Source organism: Epinephelus moara, chromosome 4, assembly GCF_006386435.1.
Source record: "Epinephelus moara isolate mb chromosome 4, YSFRI_EMoa_1.0, whole genome shotgun sequence".
Taxonomy (NCBI): Eukaryota; Metazoa; Chordata; class Actinopteri; order Perciformes; family Serranidae; genus Epinephelus; species Epinephelus moara.
In genome coordinates this window covers 7,990,751-8,014,102 of record NC_065509.1, presented here as the reverse complement: position 1 = coordinate 8,014,102, position 23,352 = coordinate 7,990,751, and the positions used below count along the sequence as shown (strand labels likewise).

Sequence of the window (23,352 nt, the reverse complement as noted above, 5' to 3'; positions counted from 1 at the left end):
GAGGAAAGTGACCACAAACTGCCTCAATTACTGCCACCATCCCTCGCAGCAGCTGATTCCCTGCTTCCAGCTGGATCTGCAGAAATGATAGGATGTCCAGTTCTGTAAGGGGGGGATCCACCTGATGAGCCCCACACAGTGCAGTCAACACTCCCAATGATACAAGTAGGCAGCTCAAGTGGAAGGTACCAGAGCCTCTTGCATAGTCCTGACTTCAGGTTCTGTAAGCCTAAAACTGGGAGTCTGTTCCTTTTAGGAGCTAGGCCACCAATGTGGGCCAGCCCTGACAAGAAAGGTTGGAACAAGATCCCACTTGCCTGAAACAGCCAGTCCCTCCATAGTGGGAGCAACCACCTCTGTCAAAGATCTGCTCTGGCACATGCACAGCTCTGAGTAAGCAGAAGAGGGGTTGAGCCCACCACCACAGATCTATGCAGATGCTAGTCAGTGAAGATTCTCAGTCATCCAAGTCATGGTAATCGTAAGTGCTATATCGTAGGCAACTGGACTTGCTTACGTTTCTTGAAGAAGTTTCGCCTCTCATCCACTGAACTGAAGAAGCTTCTTGGATGAGAGGTGAAATGTCTTCAAGAAACGCAAGCAAGTCCAGTTGCCTACGATATAGCATATGCAGATGCTAGTTTGCATAAGATGGGGGAGCTAGGAATTGAAGGCTGCTGTCACTGTGCCGTTGGTCCTGACAATGGCATTGTGAACTCTCAATCCTGGCAGAAGCAGGTAGAGTGCGAGGTGAACAGCTTTCAGGTCCAGGATGTCTACAAATGGTCTCAACCACTGTTTGCTGACTTTCCATATCTGTGCCAAGCACCGGACACACTGAGTGCATAAGCTCACAAGAAGCACAAACAGTCATCTTCCAGATATATATAATGTGTAATGGAGTGGAGAGATAGGCCCTGTCCAAATACCCGCACTTGCGCCCTGAGGTCTTCCCTGAAGTGCACTTGCCAAAAGTGCAGTTAGAGGCGTAAGTGCGCAAGGGATCAATGCTGTTTAAAAAGGAGAATTGGGACAGTTGCATACACGTCACTTCCGTTTGGGTCCAGCTGGTCCGTCTCCTAGGAGATGAAACATGCCGTTAGAGGAAATAACGTTGTTCGCAGCACTGCTGCTGCAAATGATAAATAGATACAATCAGCGAATGATGAGGAGGATTAGGAGCCGCAGGAGAAGGCGGCATCTACATCAGATCCAAGTATTGATGCTGATGCCCAACCAACAGGTAAATTAAATTAAATTTTACTCTTGAATTTACCTGTTAATAATGTGTATATTAGCTGTAACATCTTTTTTTACTCTACCGTTAACGTAGCCTAGATTACCGTTATTACTATTAAAACGTTTTTTGCTTGGATAAATTGTGGTAAATTGTGATATAAAATAAACTATAAAGACATACGGTAATAAAATAATAATAATTAAAGACACAATCAAAACTGTAAAGTGATGTGGACTGTCACACAAACCTCAGGTCAACTGTAAACTGTATATTATTTCATTATTAACGCCCTGTCATGTATTATTAAGTCCACACAGCGTGTTGTTAGACGTTATGTTCGTCTAACGGTTGTTGTAAGTCGGAGTTAACTCGCGGATACGTCAGTTACCGTTTGAAGATGGTGAGTTGTACCGGCCAGTTGTGTAGTGTTACGGCGTCACGACACTACGGAGGATTCTGGGTAAAATCCTTCAGCGAAGTGAGGTCTGATGCGCACTTTCGGAAGGGGTGCATTAAGGGCGCAGGTTTGCACCTTGATAACAACAGAAGACAATTTGGACACCCTACGCACTTAAGCCCCTTAGCGGGAGCGCACAATTAAGGGGCACAAGGGCGCAAGTGCGGGTATTTGGACAGGGCCCAAGAGGCGAAGCTCAATAGAACGCCCCATAGCAACAGATTTTTTTTTTTTTTTTTTTAAAGAAAAAGAAAACATATTTTTTTTTATTTTGAAATTATTTTGGATGTGCAGTAGTCTATTTGCACATTTTCCAGTGACTCACCTGTGTCTCTATAATACCTGTTCCTGTCTCTGTCCAGGTGTGTAACTCATGTGGTCAGGTGGGGTATGTTCCTGAGCGTTATGTGCAGTTCCTGTGTCTGCCAGCAGAGGATGCTGCTCAACTGGACAGTTCTTTCAGCTCCACGTCATCTACTGGGAATAAAGACAGGGGAGGGAGCAGAGGTCAGTGTGTGTGTTACAGCTGAATATATCAATTACATGTTGTATTTGATACACAGTCACATGTAAGCATGTAATGTGTATGCATAAATGATTCATAATAAGCTGATGATGTCATGTGAGTGTGTTTGTTAACAATCCAGTTTGATTTGAATCCCTTGTCAGGTGTAGCCAGAGCTCTGTACTCCTACCAGGCCCAGAGTGCAGAGGAGCTGTCCTTCCAGGAGGGGGCACTGATTCACCTGATCCGCTGTCGACATGCAGAGGTGTGTGTTATCTATGCCAATGTAAGGGCTGAATCAGAGAAATGCAGTCTTCTGCTGCCTAAACTAAGAGGACACAACAAATCCCTATAATCCCACAATCCATCATGCTCCACTTAATTGTAAAGTTGTAAAATGATTTATCAAGCTACACTGACACGTCAGATTCAGCTGTCAGGCTTATAGAGAGCTGAAGTCATGGTGTCACATCCGGGCAAATCTCAGAACCCAATGGCTCCTGGTCTGACAACAATTTAGCCTCAGGTGGTAACAGCTCATATTTTTGGAGATGTGGTGTAGCCACTGGGCCAAGACTCCCACTTCTCTGTGCTGGTCATTGTTTCCTGCTCTCATTGTTTACGAACAGATTTCTGTATATGAATGCAGAAGAATTTAAAAAAAGGTATAAAGCTAAATTTTCCTCAGTAAATAGTTGATGGGTTCTAATATTGCATTTCGGCCAGTGTGTTCCACCTCTCCACACAGACTGTTTAAAGCTCGCTCAAACTTGATTGGTCAGTACTACTTGGACTGCAAAGAGAAACCAGCTCTTCTGATATCATAAGCTTGTCCTATTGCCCACAGATTCTGCATACATATGCAAATATCTGCTCATATAGATTACATTCAGGGTCGTTTCTGCTCCACTAGCTTCTGTAACTCAACTGAATCTCTCACTCAGCATCTCTTTCATCGGGTCTGTCTGACAATATGAAGTGAGTTCATGTGAAGTGTGAGGTGTGCTTTTTGAAGTTAAAATCTCCTCTGAAAACCTCTAAACTGTTCAGTCCTATCTGTCCTGCTGTAACAGACAGTGTCAGATGGATTTGCCTCTTTAGTCGAGTTTTAACGTTTTACCAACAATGGCTAGGGCTTATGGGAAATGCTGTTTGGAAGTGGCCTCCGAAATACGAAAGTTTGAATAAACAACAATATTAGATTTTGTTTTAAAGACCTTACTTATCTAAACATATGGATCTTATCTTACACCCAGTGCAAAGCGGTGCACAGCACAGAGAGTTGTCATTGCTAGTTTTCTGACCGATGCAGGTACATTTCACAGCCAGCACCCAAGCAGGCAATGTGGCCATGGGTGTGTAGGTCTTAAATGAGGTGTAGTCAGGCATATTGTTGGCATATTGCTATATCGAGGCAGCAGAAAGCGATTGAGCCGCTTACCAACAAAAACCTGGTCTAAAGTCAGAATGACACAGTTTTTTCCTACTTTTTAAAGGGCACATTATTCAGATAATAAGATGTGCCTACATAGGTTCACAACATGTGTTCACTCTGCTTGTTACACACACAGGGAGGGGATGGGTTGCAGGTGGGTGAAATAATACATCATTAATGAGGAAAATGTGAACGCAGCAGAGAGCAGAGCTGCAGAGCTCCTGTCAGACTCCTCATTGAGAGAGACACTGCACATTTATGCAGAAGGAGCAGCATAACTTTGCTGATAATTTCTGAAGCTACAGTTTAGTTCTGTTTCCTCTTTCAAGTTTATAACTGCAGTTTTTATTTTTGGTGCTCAAATGTCCCACCATATTTGCTGCAGTGCCATTACTGCTCTTACTGCATTACTCTCAGCAGACAGTGCAATGCAGTAAATATAACCCTTTGCCCCTTGTGTCTTACATTGCACCCAGATTATGCTCCGTTTAGCCAGCAAAAGTGGAGTTGGACACGCCTTAAATGCACTTGTGCCATGCACTTTAGACGACATGCTATAGATCGTTAACCACACAACATACTGTTGAGCAAGGCTTTTAAGTTATTTATTTAATTACAAATATCATTGAAATTTTGAATATGGTTTTGTTACTTTTGGAACACAGCTTGGGTTTACTTCAGCTATCAATTGCTGTTTGTAGACCAGGCTCCACTTTTATCAGTCTCAGCATGACTTCGTGCTCATTGTGATTATTTGTATTGTAATATTCTCTCATAGTTTTTACTGGCTCTAGTATTAAAATGAGCTTTCAGCCACATCTCAATATCTTTACAAGCGAAGTATGCTCCCAGTTGTGATGGAATTCAGTTGTCATCACATGACAGAACGATTACAACTGAGTAAACTCTATTCTGTGATGAAGGCCATGAGGTGTGGATGAAAGCTCTGAAAAAAAAAGCTAGTAAGTGGACCTTGAGTTTAGATTATTTTATGGAAGGCATAAATGGATTGATGAGGTAGTGCTGGACTTGGTTATTGTCACACCATCTTTTCTGTTGTTACCTTTTCATTTCATGTATCCCACTGCAATCCCTGTGTGAATGTTTTGCTTGACAGGTGGATGACGGCTTTTGGGAAGGAGAGCTGAATGGACGGATTGGTGTCTTCCCATCATTGGTGGTGGAGCTCGTCCATGATGAAGGGGAGGAGGAGGAAAGGGAAGATGAGGAGGTGAGACTGTATTCCCTTAATGGTTCATGAATAAAATATTACATGACACTAAAAGCAAAGCTTTATCTCACTTACCCTCTGACTTCTGCCCAACCCAGCCTCTCCCCACCCCAACCATGCCTCCCTTCTCTCCCCCCATCCCAACCTCTCCTGACCCTGGCTGTAGTTCAGCACTCAGTGCTACCCCCCCTGGCTGTGCGGAGGATAAACAGCAGGTCTTTCCTCCAAACCTCACAGACAACTCAGTAGGTGAGTAATGTCAAAGCAGAGTTTTTGTCTCATCCTCCACTTGCATACTAATGTCACTATTTCCGACATGAGATAGCTAAGTGTGTGTGTGTTGTCCCATCAGAGTCTGCAGGCAGCAGCCACAATTCTCCAGATCTCTCTAGCGGTCGACTAAGACCGGTATGTGTCCTTTCAACAAAAGAATATTCTGTGTATTTATGAATAGTTTTGGGCATATCATAGAATGCCCTCGATAAAACAAAATGGTTAGGGATGCACTGATTTATCGGCCACACACCTGTATCAGTATCACCCGTATTGTTGGCCTGTCATCGGCCTGTCTGGTATATAAGATGGCATTCACCAATGGCAATGGGCGATATTATTCTGTTGTGCCATATCAGTTTTGCGCAGGCTAGAAAGCAGAACTTGAGACTAACAACATCCCATCATCTGGGGGACAATAGCAAACATATTTGGGATGAACAGAGATCTTTCCTGGGATGCCATCGGGACAAGGGACACAGTAAACTCAGCATCAGCACATCAGGGGACACACCCTATTATTTACCTGATAATGCTACATTGTGAACCACAAATCTGTGTTGACAGTACTGGCCATCAGCCAAAATGTTATTCAAAAATCATTGGTATGGGCCCAGAATTTTGCAATCAGTGCATCCCTAAAATGGATAAATGAAGATTGGTAAATGTTAAATATACAGGTAATTGTAGAAATGATCTTTTTACTGACAGGGATCAGTGATAATCAACACATCTCTCTCCTCCCTCTGTACTGTTTTAGTGTCGAGCACCTCCTCCTCCTCCAACACAGAAGCCTTCACCTCAGCCTTGACATAAGACTGGAGTCACTGAGATGACATTGAAGAATACATGACTCAGACATGACTGTTGTGCCTTTTGTTGTAGTATTAAATAAACAACTTGTATTTGTTTGTCAGTATTTGTTAGGTTTTTTCCATTAGTCAGCTTATAAGTTATAAGGTGATGTGAATTTACAGCAAGTAGCATAATCAGTCACTTTACTTCAGATCCGTTGAACCACCCTCCATGTGACACTTTTATATTTAATCAGCATTCTAATTCATTTCTAAAACATCTCATATTGGGAAACAAATAATGAATATTTACAATTGTAGCATACGAAAAGTCAAGTGGCGTGTAGCTGTCTCTTTACATGCAACTGAGCTCTATCATTGAGTAAACTGATGATGACCCTTGACTAAGTGATATATTTAAGTTCATATTATATTCAATGCGTAACAACAGTACAGAGCAACTACTAAACTGTACAATGAACCCAAATAGTGAACATAATAACTGCAGTTTGTGTAAAGCAGAGCAGATTATTTCCCCTGAGTACTGCTTCCTGTTTTCCTTTCCTATTTTTAGTAACGTTTTTCTACAACTCTCTGTCTGTATTGTGTTTTTTTTTTTAAACAATCATACACAGCCTATATTCTCATATTGTACTGTAACTGTACTGTACCATGCTTATTTGGATTAGCAAGTTTACTGTTGAAGTCACTACCTGCAGATTGTAATATTTTATTTGTAAAAGAAATGAGACTATTGTGATGTAAATTGATGTGTTCTACATGTTCTCTTCACTGTAGTATTCTTTAAATATTTTTCGAAAAGTGTTTTAGCAATGAATTAAAAGCCACAAAGTATAAAGAAATATTTACAAAGAAAATCACACATTGTTAAGCATATTGTTTTGAGTTTGAACTGCACTGTTTCATGTTTACCTGCTGTGCTGGCTGCCATTTAACCTGCTTTACTAATGTTGCTTCTAAAGTGCTGGTCCCCAACCTGTGAATCCTGACCTGACCCCCGCTAGGGGTCACCAAAGCTTCACAGGTCCTTCTTGATTTTAAGGGGTTTAAGAAAACTGATTTAAATTATTCACAGCAGGCCAAATCTTAGCCTTTCATTCATTTCTGTGAAGATAACTAAATGAAATTGTTAATTTTCAAGATCAGATCATTATTCATGATATCAACTTGAAATTAAATCTCACAGGATAAAGGCACGATGAAGACCTGAACACAAACTATATTCACAAAGCCCTCACTCTCTGCTGAACAGCCTCGTCCTGCATCACTAAAGTACACAGTTAAACCAAAGAGCTAATAGAACAATTGCCAAAGGTCACAAGTAAACAATATTTAAACATGTTAGTTGGACTGAAATTGTACCAAATCAAATTTCTCAAAGTCAGACTAACACACCCAGATAACGTGATATGGGGTCGTATTACTCCTGCATGTATATACAGTCATCCATCCATCCATCCTTTTTCTTACTGCTTATCCTCTTGAGGGTCACGGGAGGGCTGGAGCCTATCCCAGCTGACATTGGGCGAGAGGCGCACGTAGAGACAGACAACATTCACACCTATGGACAATTTAGTCACCAATTAACCTTTCCCCAATCTGCATGTCTTTGGACTGCGGGAGGAAGCTGGAGTACCCGGACAAAACCCACACTGACACAGGGAGAACATGCAAACTCCGCACAGAAGGGCTCCCTCCTGGGATTGAACCAGGAACCCTCTTGCTGTGAGGTGACAGTGCAAACCACTACACCACCATGCCGCCCTATATACAGTCAATCAGACCCAAACTGGCCTAGGTGCTCTGCGCATGCTCCAGTGTCCGCACTGGGTTTTGACCTGGAAGTCAAAAGCATTAAATGTGTAACGGAAGAAGAAGCTGTTAACAACATGGCAAAATCTACATCCACAGCCGTGCATTTTTGGATGGACAAGGAGAGACCATCCATGCTGTGTCACCTGAAAGGGTTAAATATTTTGAAATATATGGCTAACTTGTTTGTTGATTGGTCTGGGATGTAATAGGTCAACCGGAAAAAGATCCAGTGCCAACAAGCTGAAAGGGGCCATATTATTGCCGGTGTAGTCAGACATACTTCCATCAATACATACATTCCCCTCTCGTGCTTGTATTCAGTAATCCAGACAGTAGTCCGATTAAATGGCTAACTGTGCATTAAGTGAGTGTCTGTGGAGCAGCTTCAGACTCTGTACTTGATGACATCACAAGTCTGAGACTTACTCCCTTGTTTCTGGCTTTGAGAGAGTAGCTCATGTTCACAAATACTGATTGATACTGATTCCTAGACCATGGAAATAACATTGGAATTCTTAATTAAGGTGGTGTCCCCTTTTATGTTTTATGTTTTATGGATTTAATTAAACACATTTTTTGGAGAGGCTCATTGTGCATTACACCCATAGTACGGCTATTAATATGACGTGCTGGTGTTTTATACAGTTCAGTACTACCTGGATCCTTGACTGATGTCATCAAGCTCAACAAGGACAAAACACACACTCACACAGGTCTGAAAAGCAAAATTCTGGTATTTATTCCATTAGAGTAAATTATGATACATCTGCATATTTACAAGTCTCTCACATCACTAGCATGTGTAGTATACTGTACAGATGTTCCAGGCCCTGCTAGTGAGGATAGATACATTGAACATCTTCAAAAACAACACCCACAGGGAGATCACAAACCCCTTGATTTTATGAGGCTGAATAATGAGTAGCTTTTGCACTTTTCAGTGGTGCTTCATTATGATTAGTTTAATAGCTGCTGCTCTGTGTGATGTTGGACATCTCACCATTTTGGTAGAACTGTCACATTGTTTTTGCATTTATAATAAATAACTTGCAGCAACATGGTGCATATATTACAAACTGACCAAAATGTGTTTAATATGTATCCGTCTGTCAAAAAACAAAATGTGTATTTTCACGAGCCAAGAAGATACCAGTGTTGATGTCGTTGTGTCAACCTAAAGTACAAACAAAGATACAAACAACTAAATTGAAAAGTGGAGAAAAAACTAACAGGCCCCCGTTCCTTAATGTCAATACTCATACATTTTGAATATCATGCTGCTGGTGTGTGAAACCTTGGGCTGATTGTGACATTGAAACATTCAGAAGTGTGATAGTCCCAGTGTGGATCTTTAACCAAATATGTAATTTAAAAATAATACTATAACCATAGTCAGTCTCTGGAGATTCAACATAAAGCTTTTTGATCATTTTGGTTTATTATTTTTTTATTATTTGTTTATTAGCATGTTTGCCTTTATTGGATGGGACAAATTTTAGAGATTTTAGAGAGAGGGGGATGACATGCAGCAAAGGGCCAAGGGTTAAAATCAAACCTGCACATAACCCTTGTGCATGGAGCGCCTGCTCTACTAGCTGAGCTAGTGGCCCAAAATTTGCTGGATTTTTAACTTTGCTTTGTAACTTAATTAACTTCTGAATTAGTTCCAAGGATATTTAGTACGCAGCAGTACCTCCTGACTTCTAGGCCACAGTTCCTTTTAAAGGACACAGATTATTGCTAAAACCATTTACTGGCTTATTTTTCACACTAGAATTACCAGACAATGTGTACGTTCATTTTTTGATTCTACTTGGTTTAACCTCCCGCGACCCTGCATCCTCATATCAGGACATTATGTTTTGGGTATGGTGCACTGTATATTTTATTCTGCTTAACTGAGACCTGTTGTCCTCATTTGTGGACACTTTTATGTGCCATCTTGATCCCGACACCAAAGTAGACAAGGTACAAAACCTAATCAAATTTTATTTTTGAATTATTGTTTGTAGTTGATATTGTGAACACATTTAACCAATTTTATCAATAGTAACAAGCTGAGAGGCTGCTGATTGGGAAGTACTTGTTTGAGGACATTGGCACTTTATTATTTTATTATTGCAGCATTTCACACAGGCCAATTAGGTGTGACGGACTGTTCCTACACATAAACAGGACATTCCTATGGAGCTATGGAGCAGGGAAAATTAATGTACTTACAATTTTGCAGTGTTGCTGTTGCACAGCTATGTTCAGGTGTTGAAATAAACACTTCTGAACAGTTTTAGACTTGAACAGTGTCCCCTAACCCATAGAGTGACAAACACTGAACAAATGTTGCACTTTGTAACTTTCTTTTTGCACAACGGTGTTCAGGTGTTGAAATAATCAGTTTTCTCCTATTATACACGTGTGACTATTGAAGATAAACCCATTGTTACCATATGAGGACTTTTTTTCCCTTCAAAAACCACTTACTGTTCACTTGTTTTATAATCATCAGGTACTTCTCATCCCAAATAGCTAAGAGAAAAATGCATACCAAACAAAAGCTGGGGTCTCAAGAGGTTACGCAGAATTTAGAAATACCATCAATATTCAGCATTGTAAAAAATCTTAAAATCTTGTTCGTCCTTTAAATAAGTTAAGATAATCTTTTAAAGATATTCTTTCCAATGCATGTCAGCTTGTGTCAAACATTTTTTTCAATCAAATGATTTTTTTTCTTGGCCCTTGTAGTCTTCTGTGGATACTTTGAGAAAACTGAAAAGAAGGGTAGAAACTATGCTGTCAAGAGTAAATATATTAAACATGGTATTCAGTAACCACCTGTTTGGTTTCACATGCACAACCTTATTACTTGACCTGGTTGGTACTCCATGTCTTGGTGACCGCATGAAACTGTCAGGAATGACCTTTGACCTCAACTTTGAAAAGTTTCACATTTAAACTGCAGTTTATTGGAGGGGAGAAAATCGAGATGCAGAGCTTCTCATAGGTCTGTGTTGAATAATATGGCTACCGATTGCTGCACCATTAAGACATCTCAAATCTTTTTATATACATGAGTCGATATTTGCAATGCAGTGTACATACATGGTGCATTTAGCTAATTGTTATAGTGCTAAGATGGCTTCTGATATAGTGCATAGGTAAAAAAACAAAACAACATGGTCCTCTTAACACATACCCCTAGTCATGTACAAAATAATTTTCCTTGTAAATGATTCTCCAGCAGGTTAACACATGAGCACATGTTGTGTTGAAAGGCAAGAGCTTGTTGTTAATAGAATAAATATGTCAATGACTGCTCAGACGTTTAGGAGCATATTTACTGTAAAAGTGAAGTTTGGGGAATGGAAATACACTTTGATGGGGAGGGCGTGATGCATTTGGTGACCAGCAGAGGGTGACACACAATCTTTCATGATCACACTTTGAAACTTGGTCTTTATAGGATAGAGACATTCTGTCCACATGTCAGCTTGAGAAAAAAGAAAAAAGGTCAGACAGCCAAACAGAGGATGGTTGAAAAAAAAATTTGAGGGTAAAAGAAAGACACGTAGTAAGAAGGAAAGTGGGTCAGCAGACTACAGGCCCCATGGTTGCTTTCCCATAAAGGCCAGGAAATGACGCTGACCTCTGACCTGAAACCTTTTGAACTGTGTGTGATGAACTCCTTCTGTTCAAACCAGTCTCTTGAGAAGGAGTCTCCAGGGCAGGAGGCTTGGTTGTATACCGGGACGAACGCCAGCAAATCTTAACAAATACAGATTCCCCTCTAGTGTTTGATGTTACCATGGCGTTTCTACTGACAAACATGCCTTGCTGTCTTAAAGGTTCAGTTCACTCAAATTATATAAATCACATACACACTTTCTTACTCAATCCTAATTCTATCTGGTAAGGACATTTTACTCACTTTCACTTTTTAGGTGGTAAAAATTTAAGGGAGAGGCATCTGACAGCCTGAGCACATATAAATCAAAACTATCTGCATGGCCAACCACGAAGCAAAATGATTTCAGTAGCCCATTTTACAGAGAGATTGCCATTGCCATTATATTCTATAGGAACGCTACCAAGTCCCTTCTTTATGCCACATTTTTACACAGAACTAAACAACAGCATCATCATGCTGTTTCAGTGTGTGATATCAGACAGCATGCCAGCATCGCAGATGGAAAAGTAACATGACATCTAACACAACAGCATTGGCCTCTAGTGTGACATCTAAATAACATTTTCTAAACAATAACAAATAATGGCATTACCATGGAAATATCAGTCGTTAACCACCACTGTTATATGGTGGCTGATCTCTTCTTCTGCCGGGAGAGTAAGGAGCTCCCGGACCTCATTGATTTCCCAAATAGCCGCTATTCTTCCTCTTTGAGTTAGCTAATGACTGCTATCAGCTAGCTTTTTAAATCTCCCAGAAGTGGGCTGCACACATATTATGTCAAAACGTCCTGTCCTGCCAGCTGTCCCTTTTACACAGACGTCACTTCGGTGCTGTTGCTACCTCTGCTGCTGGCTTACAGATAAGACATCTCTGTCTTCCACATTCCCTGACTGTTCCATTTATAAAGAATGACACGCGGAATAATGGCGTGAAATTTTTCACCTTGAAGAGCTGGTGTAAAAGGGACTAGTGATACATTGGATTTTTTCAATGGGTGAAAAGATTCTATGAGAACTTTCCTTATGGAGGAGGTTGCAGTTCGGTAAACTTGATGAATTAAATGTAGGTTGATATTAAAATATTTGAGGTTATTACTTTAATAGCTGTTTTTTCATCTTATCCTTAATTACCATAATATTGAAAAAGCTAAGCATTGGGAAGGCTGTTTGTTTTTGTTTTTTAACATTTTCTGTCAAGAGTGCTTTTGAAACCAATTTGTTTCATTAGGCTACTTAAAAGAAAATTTCTGTTTTTTACAAACTGGATCTTCTTTTTGTAATTTTAGCTACCACTCTTAGGTTAGATTAGTGCTTATATAAGCAGTCAAAGTGATTTAAACAAAACCAAAGTCTTATAAAACCAAATCTCGTGTAAATACCATTGCCCTGTCCAAAGATTTTATTGTTATTTCAGTCATTCTCCAAAAAATAAACAAACTCACAAAATTAAACCAAGGTTGTAAAAACATGTAATTTCCCTTAAAATGTCATCAAATTGGACACAGATTTACACATGATACACTCTGGACCACACCTTTAAATTGTTGCTGCAAAGTATATAATGGCTTTGTTATAGAGACATAATGCACAGTAAAGGTGAAAGGTGAAGTTGTGTATATATACTCTATGTGTAACATCACCTGTAACTGAACGACAGTTGTTACTGCCCGTAACCAGATTGCTCCAGTGTTGGAGTTACGTTTTTTGAAAAGTGCGTCAAAATAAATAGTTTTGCAGGTATGATGCATATAATGTTGTGTCACATGTCTTACTGAGTTCTACTGTATAATCACATGAAGGGGAACAGAAGGCAAATCAACGGAGAGATCAATTATATATGTACAATATTACATGTCCCATATCTGCTGTAGAAGCTTTAAAAGTTAGACTTTAAAATACTCCATTATATTTCAAAATACACAGCATACCTTCAAATACATTACTTTGAAATGTCACAGCTTTAAGGACTGCAGAGGCTGTTTTGTGGAAGTTTGTGGAAGGTCTCTGTAGTCTCAGCTTATTTCACATGTAGGGCAGCCACACTGTCATCCCTGGATATGCACTGCTCGATACAATCATCAGTACAGAGTACAAAGTCTATGGCTGTACTTTGCATTATGGCAATCATTTGCTGTTGTTTCGAACTTTCCTGGTAAGCATTCAATTTATGTTGGACATATTACAAACTGGCATGAACAGACAAAGAAGACTAAAAAAAATAGCCAATATTTTACTGGATATGTAATAATTTCACAATTCCAAAAAACTAGTCTGTGACTGGTATACAGGAAATGTTGTATATTTACCAGTGGAAGTGCCTGATTACAATAGTATAAGGTTGCCCACCACCACAAGACCCATGTTCAAAACAACTGCTAGTGTTTGTATGGTGGGAAACCAGTGAGGGATCAAGTCCATATTTCCTCACTTACATAAACAGGGAACCAGGGTGGGTTTATGGGGGGCTTTGTGAACATCCATAAGAATTTTATTCACATAAGAGAAGTGGTCATTCCAAATTTGGAGAAAAAGGGAGGACATTTGGATTGAACAGACTGTTGTATGCCCCTGGCAGCATACTTTACATGCCAGCTAATTTACAGCTCAGTGGCCTAGTGGTAGAGTGTCCGCCCTGAGACTGGGAGGTCGTGGGTTTGATCCCTGGCCGGGTCATACCAAAGACTATAAAAATGGGACCCACTGCCTCCCTGCTTGGCACTCAGCAACAGCGGTTAGAATTGGGGGGTTAGATCACCACATGATTCCCAAGCGCGGCACCGCTGCTGCTCACCGCTCCCTCAGGGGATGGGTCAAATGCGGAGAACAAATTTCACACACTCAGGCGTGTGACAGTCAGTGGAACTTTAACTTTAACAGAATAGCATGGGGTGAAACAGCGTTACATGTACTTGCTGCGAATTCACTTAACTGATATATCTCTGTTGGCCAAGCTGCCCATAGAGCGACTGTTGCTCCCCTGTGCTTGTGCTGTTAATCTTGATTCACAATCAGCAGGATCAATAGATGAGATTAGAACTTGCCAGCTCTTAGCACCTTTATTATCAGCCAACCAAGTGGTCAGTTTGTCACATGTGAAACTATTTAGTCAAAGGAAAACTCAGCCTCTGCAAAATATAGGCAAGTGTGGGAAATATAGGATAAAAAAATAAGGATTTTATCCTAACATAACTCTTGCCATGCAGTTTAGTACAGACAGTAATGTTTCCTTCAGGAGTAACAGTAATGGTGTTGGTCATCCTCTGACTTTTCATGTAGCCCCCTAATCAGGCCAAAATCCCAGTTTCTCCAATACTGGAAACATCTTTTAAAATTGAGCATGTTAATATTGTCATTGTGGGTATGTTAGCATACTGACATTAGCATTTTGCGCAAACGCTGATGTCACAGAGCCGCTAACATGGCTCTAGACACTGGATGGAATAAGAGTACGAAAAAACATTCAAAACAAAGAAACACAAAGGCATCGTTTGCAAAATGGTTAGCCACGATGTAAACTAAAGTATTAGTGATTTGTGTTAAAAGGGTAAAACATGCATCATTTATCATATCATCCTTTCAATCTAGCAGTGGTATATATGATGATTTTTCATCAATCAGCTGACTAGTCAGTTTACCAGCCAGTTCAGTCTCACTGCAACATTTTCACAGCTGTGGTTACATAATCAAAGCCGTGTTTATAATTACTTAATTTCATTATTACTACATTTCCCTTCCTATAGTCCACTAAGTGGTATCACTTCTTTCTTTGGATTATCAGAGCTGAACTCTGGACCATGTCACTATTAGACTCTGCCTGTTAGTCCTGTTTTGTGTTCACCATCTTCTCCAACTCCTCCTCCACCCTCTCTGCTTCTTCCACCTGCATCACTTTGCAGTCCCTAATATCTTCCATCTCCACCATATCGTCCTTGTCTTGGCTCGCCCTTGGCCTAACCTCTGCTCCAGGAGGCCCTCTACTTTGATTTTCAGCTTGTCCAACACCTGAACCCTGAACCTCTCCTCCCAGACCAACTGCTGGACCAATTCCTGCCTTTTCTGATTCATCCCTGAGTTCAGAAGTCTCTCCTTTCTGGTCTTTTACTGAAGTAGAGGGTTCTTTCTCCTCCACCATAGTGACAACAGAGAACTCTCTCTTGCTCTCAGGACTGGCTTTGATGATGGTCACACCACTTATTCTGCTCCCTAATTGTGAGGAGGGGGACAGTGGACTGGAAGGTGACAAAGGCAAATGGCTCAGTCTGTCTTTAGAAAGCTGATCAGTGGGAGAGTAAAGGGCAGAGCCTTTAGAATCTCCCTCAACTGGTGAAAGTTTAGCTTTCTTGAGAATCCCCACCCTCACTTTTTCTGTCTTTTCTTCTGTCTTCATGATTCCAGCTCCTTTCAGCTCTTGTTCCTTTAGAGGTAATGGACTTGAAACCATTTCCCCTTTGGTCATCGATATTTCAGACATCACACTTTCTGACTTCAAATTCAGAAGAGGAGAACTTCCAAAGGACGGGTTTTGGTCAGCTGGAGAAGAAGAGGGGTTTTGTGGTGATACTGGCATGGTGTCAAGTTTGGGGCTAGCAGTGACAGCAGGTAAGGAAGTTTGGGCTTGTAATGGACTAGCACTTATTCCAAAGGATGAAGATGGAATAGGGGATTCGCTAGACATCACTCGGCCTGACTGGAGTTTGGGGCTTGGAGTGAGGGCAGGAGAAAAGGCAGTTTTTGAAGACTCTGATGGTGTACTTTTTGAGCTTAGTTTGGGGCTTGGTGTGACTGCCACGGGTGAGATAGGAGTTTTTAGCGAGGAGGCTAAAGATGGAGGGGATGAACCTAAGCTTATTAAAGCTAAGCTAGCACCAAAGCCTGATTCTGGATCTGGGCTGGAGCTTGGGTTGGAGGGGGTTTGGGTAAGTGGAAGACCAGAGCCAGAATAGGGTTCAGGTTGGCCAGTAGGACTGACAGGAGTGATACCTGCAATGGATCCAGGCATTGGGGCAATGGGTGTAGAGGTCTGTAGTGGCCCAGGATCATATGCCTCTGGATTGTTTAACACCTTATCATCTCTTTGTTTCTCTGTTGTTTTAAATGTCTGTCCAGATGAAACAGTGGATGGAATGGGAAGAGAGCTGGGGACAGAAGCTGCTGTAGTCCCAACAGAAGGTTTGATCATAAGGTTCGTACGTGGCTCAGGACTGGGCCCATCTTTAGAGCCATCCTCTGGAGTAGACTTAGAGCCACGGGCCTGATCCTTACTTTGAGAAGAGGGAGAATTAACGGAACCTGAAGTTTTAGCCTCACGTTGAGGTGAAGAAGGTGACTGATTCTTTGAGGGCACGGTTTCAGGTTTGATACCAGGTTTAGTACCACGTTCAGGAGAGACTCTAGTGTTCTCTGCCTGCAACAGTTCCTCCAGCACTACAGGTTGCTTCTGAATAGCTAATCTGAAACCTCCAGTCTCCCTGCCTGTCCCCTCTGCTCCTTTAATGCCAATGGGGTCGCTGCCCCGCCTCAGCCCAAATATGGTTACACTCTTCTTGCGTTTCCCCACATTTGGGCCAACCCCATTGGAGCCCTCTGAAGGTGGTCGGGCATCCTTGAACATGCTTCTCAGATTATACCCGCCCTCCTTCCGCTCCTCACTGTCCTGGGATTGGTCCAGCTGGTCCCCTGAACTGATCATTGGATTAGGACTTCCGTGGGGCTTCTTATCTGTGTGGGTCACTCTGAACCTGAAGGGATAATGATAAATTCAGGATGATATATTTCTGCTACTCCCTCCCAACATGCACTGTGCATGAGTGGTTTAATAATTACCTGCCAACAGAGAAGACAGTCTGCTCTCCAGGTCGTTGTTTAAAGCGGGGCGTTCGACTATGTCGTCTGCCCTTTTTAGCTCGGACCTGGGCACAGAGATGGCAGGTGTTGTGGTCGGTGCCTGAGTGGACTGTGTGGTGATGGGGAGGAACACCACCAATGGACTCCTTGCGTAATCTGGAACAACAACATTATCATTAGTATAATCATGACTATTATTCTCATTATCATGATGTGTGTATAATATGTGATATGTGTACTCTAAAGCAGGAATTGTGCTTCTCTGAGCTGCATGTAGGCAAACATTTGTATGTTGATCGGACATGTAGAGAAAATCGATTGGTTTAGTTGGTCAGACTATTTACAGTGGTAATGATGAGGTAAAATAAATAATTAGACTTGATTCATTTTTAAATTTTAAATTGTTCACTTTAGTCATTGTGTGGAGGAATGAACATGCAAAGTCTCCGAACATTCAAGCTACAGGTAAAACTACACTGTTCACATTCACTTCAGGGGATTAAAGACATTGTCGAGCTCAAGACAAAACATTCACTTCAGGGGATTAAAGACATTGTCGAGCTCAAGACAAAACATTTAAATGTTTCTTTATGACATTAATATGCAGTCAACAAACAATAATTTGTCACAGTAATACAGACCTTGTTGGATGAGCTTACCTGGGGTCGTGGCGCACACAGACATTTTGGTTTCCAAACATCTCATTGAAAGCTTCCATGTTAGCTACAGGTGACAAATGGAAGAACCCAAGTAAGAGTAGTGCTAACCGTGTACTGGTGTAATGGATTTGCTGATACATACTAATTAGGCTTGGGCAGTATTACCGTATACCAGGGTGTTTAGACATCCTGACAGTTGGTGATTACTGGAACAGTGGAATCACTAACTAAACGACTTACAAGACTAAGATGGTTTTGGTGAGTTTTATTTTGTCTCTGTCAAGATTGAATGAAGTGTTTTATCATGAGTTAACAGGGCAGTTAAGCTAGTCTTTGGTGAAAGATGGAAACTTGGATTCAGAGGGTGTACGGTTGTATTTCTCTGTTTAATAAGCAAAACAAGTGAGTTGTTGTAATATTATTGTGCCAAAAACTGCAGTTCCTCTATTGGCCACTTGAGGCTGCCTTCTGAAGCCAGTCAATCCCCACTGACCCCCATGTTAAAATAGAAATAAACATGTTTATAGCCTGGTACAAAAAAAAAAGCATAATTAAGGTTGGGCTGCTTTGAGTGACAGGCTGTCTCCCAACAGTGTCCTCACTGCCAACCTCTCACCTAAATATCGTGACTTAGGGATAAATAAACAAAGATGGCCATGGCCAAAATGTAAACAAAGCAATGGGTTAAGTCACGGTAGCTACGTCCATTCTTTTTAGTCTATTTTAGTCTCTTTACAGTCAATAAGCGCTGCACACAGATAACGTCATGTACCCAAGACCCTGGTGAAATTTCAGGAATGTATATGTAAAAACAGATACTGCCCAAGCCTAATACTGATCTTATTTGATAAAAATAAAATTGCAGGGCAAATGCATGATGCAATGCTTTTGTCACCTTCATTTTCAATAATGCATTTGAGGATCTGTTCCACTGTGTCCTGGTTCTCTTCATCCTCATCTGAAACAAAGCAGAACAAACAGATCAAACCCACAGCTTTTAAATATTGCAGTGCCTTTGTCCAAACACCACACCCAAACTGTCTGTCAACCAACACTGGTTGGAGGGACGATTCACTCAGGTTTGCAGAATTTACAATCACAAATGAGAGGTTATGACATATCCCCCGTACAATAGAGATTAGTGGTATTTATAGATCTAATTGTTCTGACTAATATCAACATTTCTTTCGACACACAGTGTCCTTTTTACTGTGGTACATCCACAGAACATCAACAATTTTCATCGAGAATATTTATTTGATATTAAGCTGCTCCAATGAAAACTGATCACCATGATATCAGTGGATTATCCACACCAATATAGTACTGTTCAGGATTGGGAAATACATGCTGCTATTTTTTTTTTTAACCATAATTTTTCAATGCAGTGATTTTTTTAAACATTCACAGACAGTTATACTGCAAAAAGTCCACTTTGAGTACAAGTGTATACTTTGGTGAGATGGATATTTGTGTGTTGTGTACTACGGTATTTGGGCAAAGTTTTTTTTCAAATACTTATTATGCCTTTCAGAGACGTCCATGTTCCACTCTTCAGCTGTATATGCATCTGTGTTTGTGTGTTTACAAGCGTGTGAATGCTCATACATGTGCATAGACAGCTTTATGCATCAAAGTGAGTGTATGTTTGAATAACGTTGTGTGTGAGAGTACTTGTGATACAGACCTCAAAGTAGACCACATAGGTTTGTGAGTGTTTGTGTATTTCTGTAGGAGGGTGTGGGTGAAAAAAGAGCGAGTGGGAGAGAGAATGAGATGGAAAGAAACACTAAGATAACAAATGGTCTAAATGTTGAGGATCACAAATGCTAAAAAAAAACATAGGTAGTAGTATTTTCTCTAATTCTGAAGGAAAATGTTTAATGCCTGTATATCGTGGACAATATAGAATTATGGTTGTTAAGTGGAACTATGATTAAAGAGAATGCAGTATTTTCTTTCTTTATAAATACCGAATTTGTATGTAAGTGCAGTTAGAGTAACATGCTCCCTCCCTGCCTGGCAACTGCCAATTCTTTTTACCACACAGACCTTCTGCTGTAAATGTGTGGTCTACAAGCCCAAGATAACCCTGATCAGATGACTGGGGATATTTTTGACATTACAGAGCTCCTCCAGAGCCAAGAAAACGTTATGCAAATGTTTTCACAGGCTAAATAGCACTCCTGAGACTAGTAAACTAATCATTAAACGTCAATGCTGTGGAGTTCCCCTTTAGGTTCTTGTAAACCACCTTGTATATTCTTAACCCACCGTCGGAATTTCCTCCAAGCTTCTCCTCCTCATCTTCATCTTCCATGTCTCCAGTGCGGCAGCGGTAGCCCTTCTTCTTCAGCAGGTGGCAGATGAGGAAGCCAAACAGTCCGGTGAGGAAGAAGAGGAAGACCACCACAAAGATAATGTAGGGTGGGGGATTTTCCCCCACCCCTGAGGCTTCTAATTCAGTCATAACGTAGGTTCAGTCTGAGTCATAGAGAGAGAAATTAGATTTAAAACAATGAATCTCCACATTTGTGTCATGTGTCTCATTATTTCCTGTTAAATTACCCGTTTAATTTTGCTTGTCTCTAATAAAAAAAAGTTGAGAATGACAGCCACTCACATTATACAGCAGTTAATACCACCCACATATTACAAACACATTATAATCACTGAGATATGAAAATGGGAAATGTTGTGTAAGATTTCTAATCACCAGATACAAGCATTAGTGACAGAATAATAATTATTGATGTTGCTGGCAGTTGAGCTGTGAAGGATTTTGTCAGTGTGAGGACAAAAGTTACAAAATGTGATGAAGAGTTTTACAAGAACAATAAGGTGGATTAAAGCCATCTTATCTGTAGTAAAACCCCCCATCCCCAACCTCGATCAAGAGAGACAGAAATGTAGTGTCAGTTAAAAAAATGTACAGGCCTTTGAAATCATCTTCAAGCCTTCAGCTTACCTATTACATTTGTCTTCCTTTTTTTAGGAACTATATGTTGGGGGTCGCGGGTGTGCTGGAGCCTACGCCAGCTGATATTGGGCGAGAGGCAGGTCACATCTTGGATAGGTCGTCAGACTATCGCAGGACTGACACATAGGCCCCTTTTACACTGCCAGATTTTCCGCGAATGTTGGGCCGTTTTGCCGGCAAGCTGCGAGTGTTTAGACACACAGAGTTGATCGAGGTGCCGAATTTTCCGCCTCGTAGAGTAGACACATTGGCGGAACCCTTTTAGTTTAAAAAGACAGGGGCGGCCTTCCGCAACGGAGGGGGCTGTTGAAGACTTGTGGGAGGAGCTGTTGATGATGCCGCACGTGTGAGCCACTGGCAGTGGATGAACAGGAAACAACTGATAGCAGAAATTAGCGAGCAGCTAGTAGCAAGAGGGAAACGCAAACCTGACAGACACTGTAAAGATGAGCAACTGGGGAGACAAGGAATTGCGCGCCCTCCTTGTCCTCGCAAACAAGGAGGCCATTAACCGTCAGATGACAGGGACGGCGAAGAATGGGCTGACTTATGAGAGAATCGCAGAAGGACTGACCAGCCACGGCTTCCCTCTAAGTACGTCACTGTTTACGTCACATGCTGAGCTACATGTTTTGTGACTTGCTCATGCGAAAGTAGGTAGGCGACATTTTGCCGCACTCCCCGATTTTGTTTTAATACTGCACAATTCCTGTTCAAAAAGGGCTATAGAGACAGACAACCATTCATGCTCACATTCACACCTACAGGCAAGTTAGGGTCAACAATTAACCTAACCTGCATGTCTTGTGGGATTTTGGGAGGAAGCTGGGGCACCCAGAGAAAACCTGACACAGGGAGAACATGTAAGCTGGTTCGAGTCCAGGGGAACCCAGGGGGTTTGAACCAGGAACCCTCTTGCTGTGAGGCGACAATGCTAACCACTGCACCACCATGCCACCAATGTTCACAACCATTAAAAAAAGTAAAAACTAGCTCAGAAACAGCTCATTTGGCGGCTCAAACTATTACTCAGGATTGTGGGGACGTGATCAGATCACACTTGATCTGACACTACAGATCATCCTTACAGTTCAAGTAACATTAGCTACCATTTTTTCCCCCCTTTCAAACACTCGCATTCAAAGGTTTTGCTGCCATGGACTAAACTTCAACAAATCTATCCAATGGACACTCCTTGGTAAAAAAACAAACAAAAAACAACTAACTAGACGAACTAGCAAACAAGGTTAGACCACCCAACTCTGTGTTTTTATTTGACTACACCTCCCAGAATATGGTGCTAATCTTTTTAGCAGCTTCCATTCACTTACATGACATGGCTAGCATTAGCTTTTCTTTGTGAAACTTTTGAGTTTATCAGCTACCCCAATAGTCTGCTAGTTATCTTGGCTAATTGGCTAACTAGGGTCAGACTAGGGTAGACCACCAATATTTGTGTTTTTTGTTGACTTATACCTCCCAGACTAATAAGTGTTTTAGTGTCTTCCATCCATTTACATGGAATGGTTAGCATTAGCTTTGTTATTCTACACTTTTGCTCTAATTATCAGTGATATCAGTGATTAATACAGATTTGGATGTTATACTCCAGTCTTCTAGTTAGCTGAAAAAAGTGCGGCATGCATGGGAATGAATTATAACTTTCACAGGGGCTCTGACAATAGTCAGTTACTGTCTGTGCTGCTGTTTGTGACATGAACCATTGTGTGGCACATGCATTTAAATCTAATCAACACGGGATTGACTGTATCTAAAACTAAGTACATAAGAACATTAGTGCATCTCCAGTCCAGGCCACAAACAGAGTTTTGACCTCTTCAGACTTCCCTTTTCAATGAACCTTGTAAGTAGGTGAAGTTGTTCCAAGCCCCCTCATTTTGAAAAGACATTTATATAAGATGAAAAAGAGATAGAAATAGGGAAAGAAAGAGAAAGTCAGAGAGAAAGCAGTGCATTTGAACAAGTCTTGTGTAACATGCCTTTTTTTTTGCCTCGAAAACAGAACTGCAGTGGTTTACAGGCAATTATGAGACATAATAGTACAAACATTGCCTACTGTCAGACAAAATTCAGTGTTTCCCACAGGATTTTGGGAAACTATGTAAATTGAAATTGAAATGAATTTGTATACAAAATGTACAGAAAGGTAAAATCATCAAGTTTTGAAAAAGTATTGCAATTTAATTTTGTCTTTAATGTTATTATCTTTGTAATATGATTATCTTATATAATGTTATTACTATCCTAAAACATTCTCCAGGTCCTCTGTAACTCTGCAGGACTTATTTCCACCCTGCCCAGCAGCAGTACCGTGGCGAACGGTCCCTAACTGCGGGGAGAACGGAGCAGGCTTCCCTGGAGGTCCGCCGCTTTTCCCGGTCCCTCTTCTACAC

The 23,352-nt window shown here is 41.1% G+C and overlaps 2 protein-coding genes across 4 annotated transcripts in view; one reads left to right on the top strand and one right to left on the bottom strand.

The window, feature by feature from the left end:
- Positions 1-6,790, top strand: part of LOC126389071 (F-BAR and double SH3 domains protein 1-like) — a 35,883-nt gene extending 29,093 nt beyond the window's left edge. For both annotated transcript variants that reach the window (XM_050042507.1, XM_050042506.1), the window contains 6 exons: positions 2,060-2,204; positions 2,367-2,467; positions 4,755-4,868; positions 4,967-5,117; positions 5,221-5,276; positions 5,902-6,790. In XM_050042507.1, coding sequence (XP_049898464.1) covers positions 2,060-2,204; positions 2,367-2,467; positions 4,755-4,868; positions 4,967-5,117; positions 5,221-5,276; positions 5,902-5,952 — 618 coding nt within the window. In that variant the 3' untranslated portion in view covers positions 5,953-6,790. The remainder of the gene's footprint in view (positions 1-2,059; positions 2,205-2,366; positions 2,468-4,754; positions 4,869-4,966; positions 5,118-5,220; positions 5,277-5,901) is intronic.
- A 7,231-nt stretch (positions 6,791-14,021) lies between these two features.
- The window catches only part of rell2 (RELT like 2), a 28,184-nt gene continuing 18,853 nt past the window's right edge, over positions 14,022-23,352 (bottom strand). For both annotated transcript variants that reach the window (XM_050042694.1, XM_050042693.1), the window contains exons 2-6: positions 20,233-20,442; positions 18,854-18,916; positions 17,959-18,022; positions 17,279-17,455; positions 14,022-17,193 (exon numbers count right to left, since the gene is read on the bottom strand). In XM_050042694.1, the coding sequence (XP_049898651.1) occupies positions 15,273-17,193; positions 17,279-17,455; positions 17,959-18,022; positions 18,854-18,916; positions 20,233-20,428 (2,421 nt within the window). In that variant the 5' untranslated portion in view covers positions 20,429-20,442 and the 3' untranslated portion in view covers positions 14,022-15,272. The remainder of the gene's footprint in view (positions 17,194-17,278; positions 17,456-17,958; positions 18,023-18,853; positions 18,917-20,232; positions 20,443-23,352) is intronic.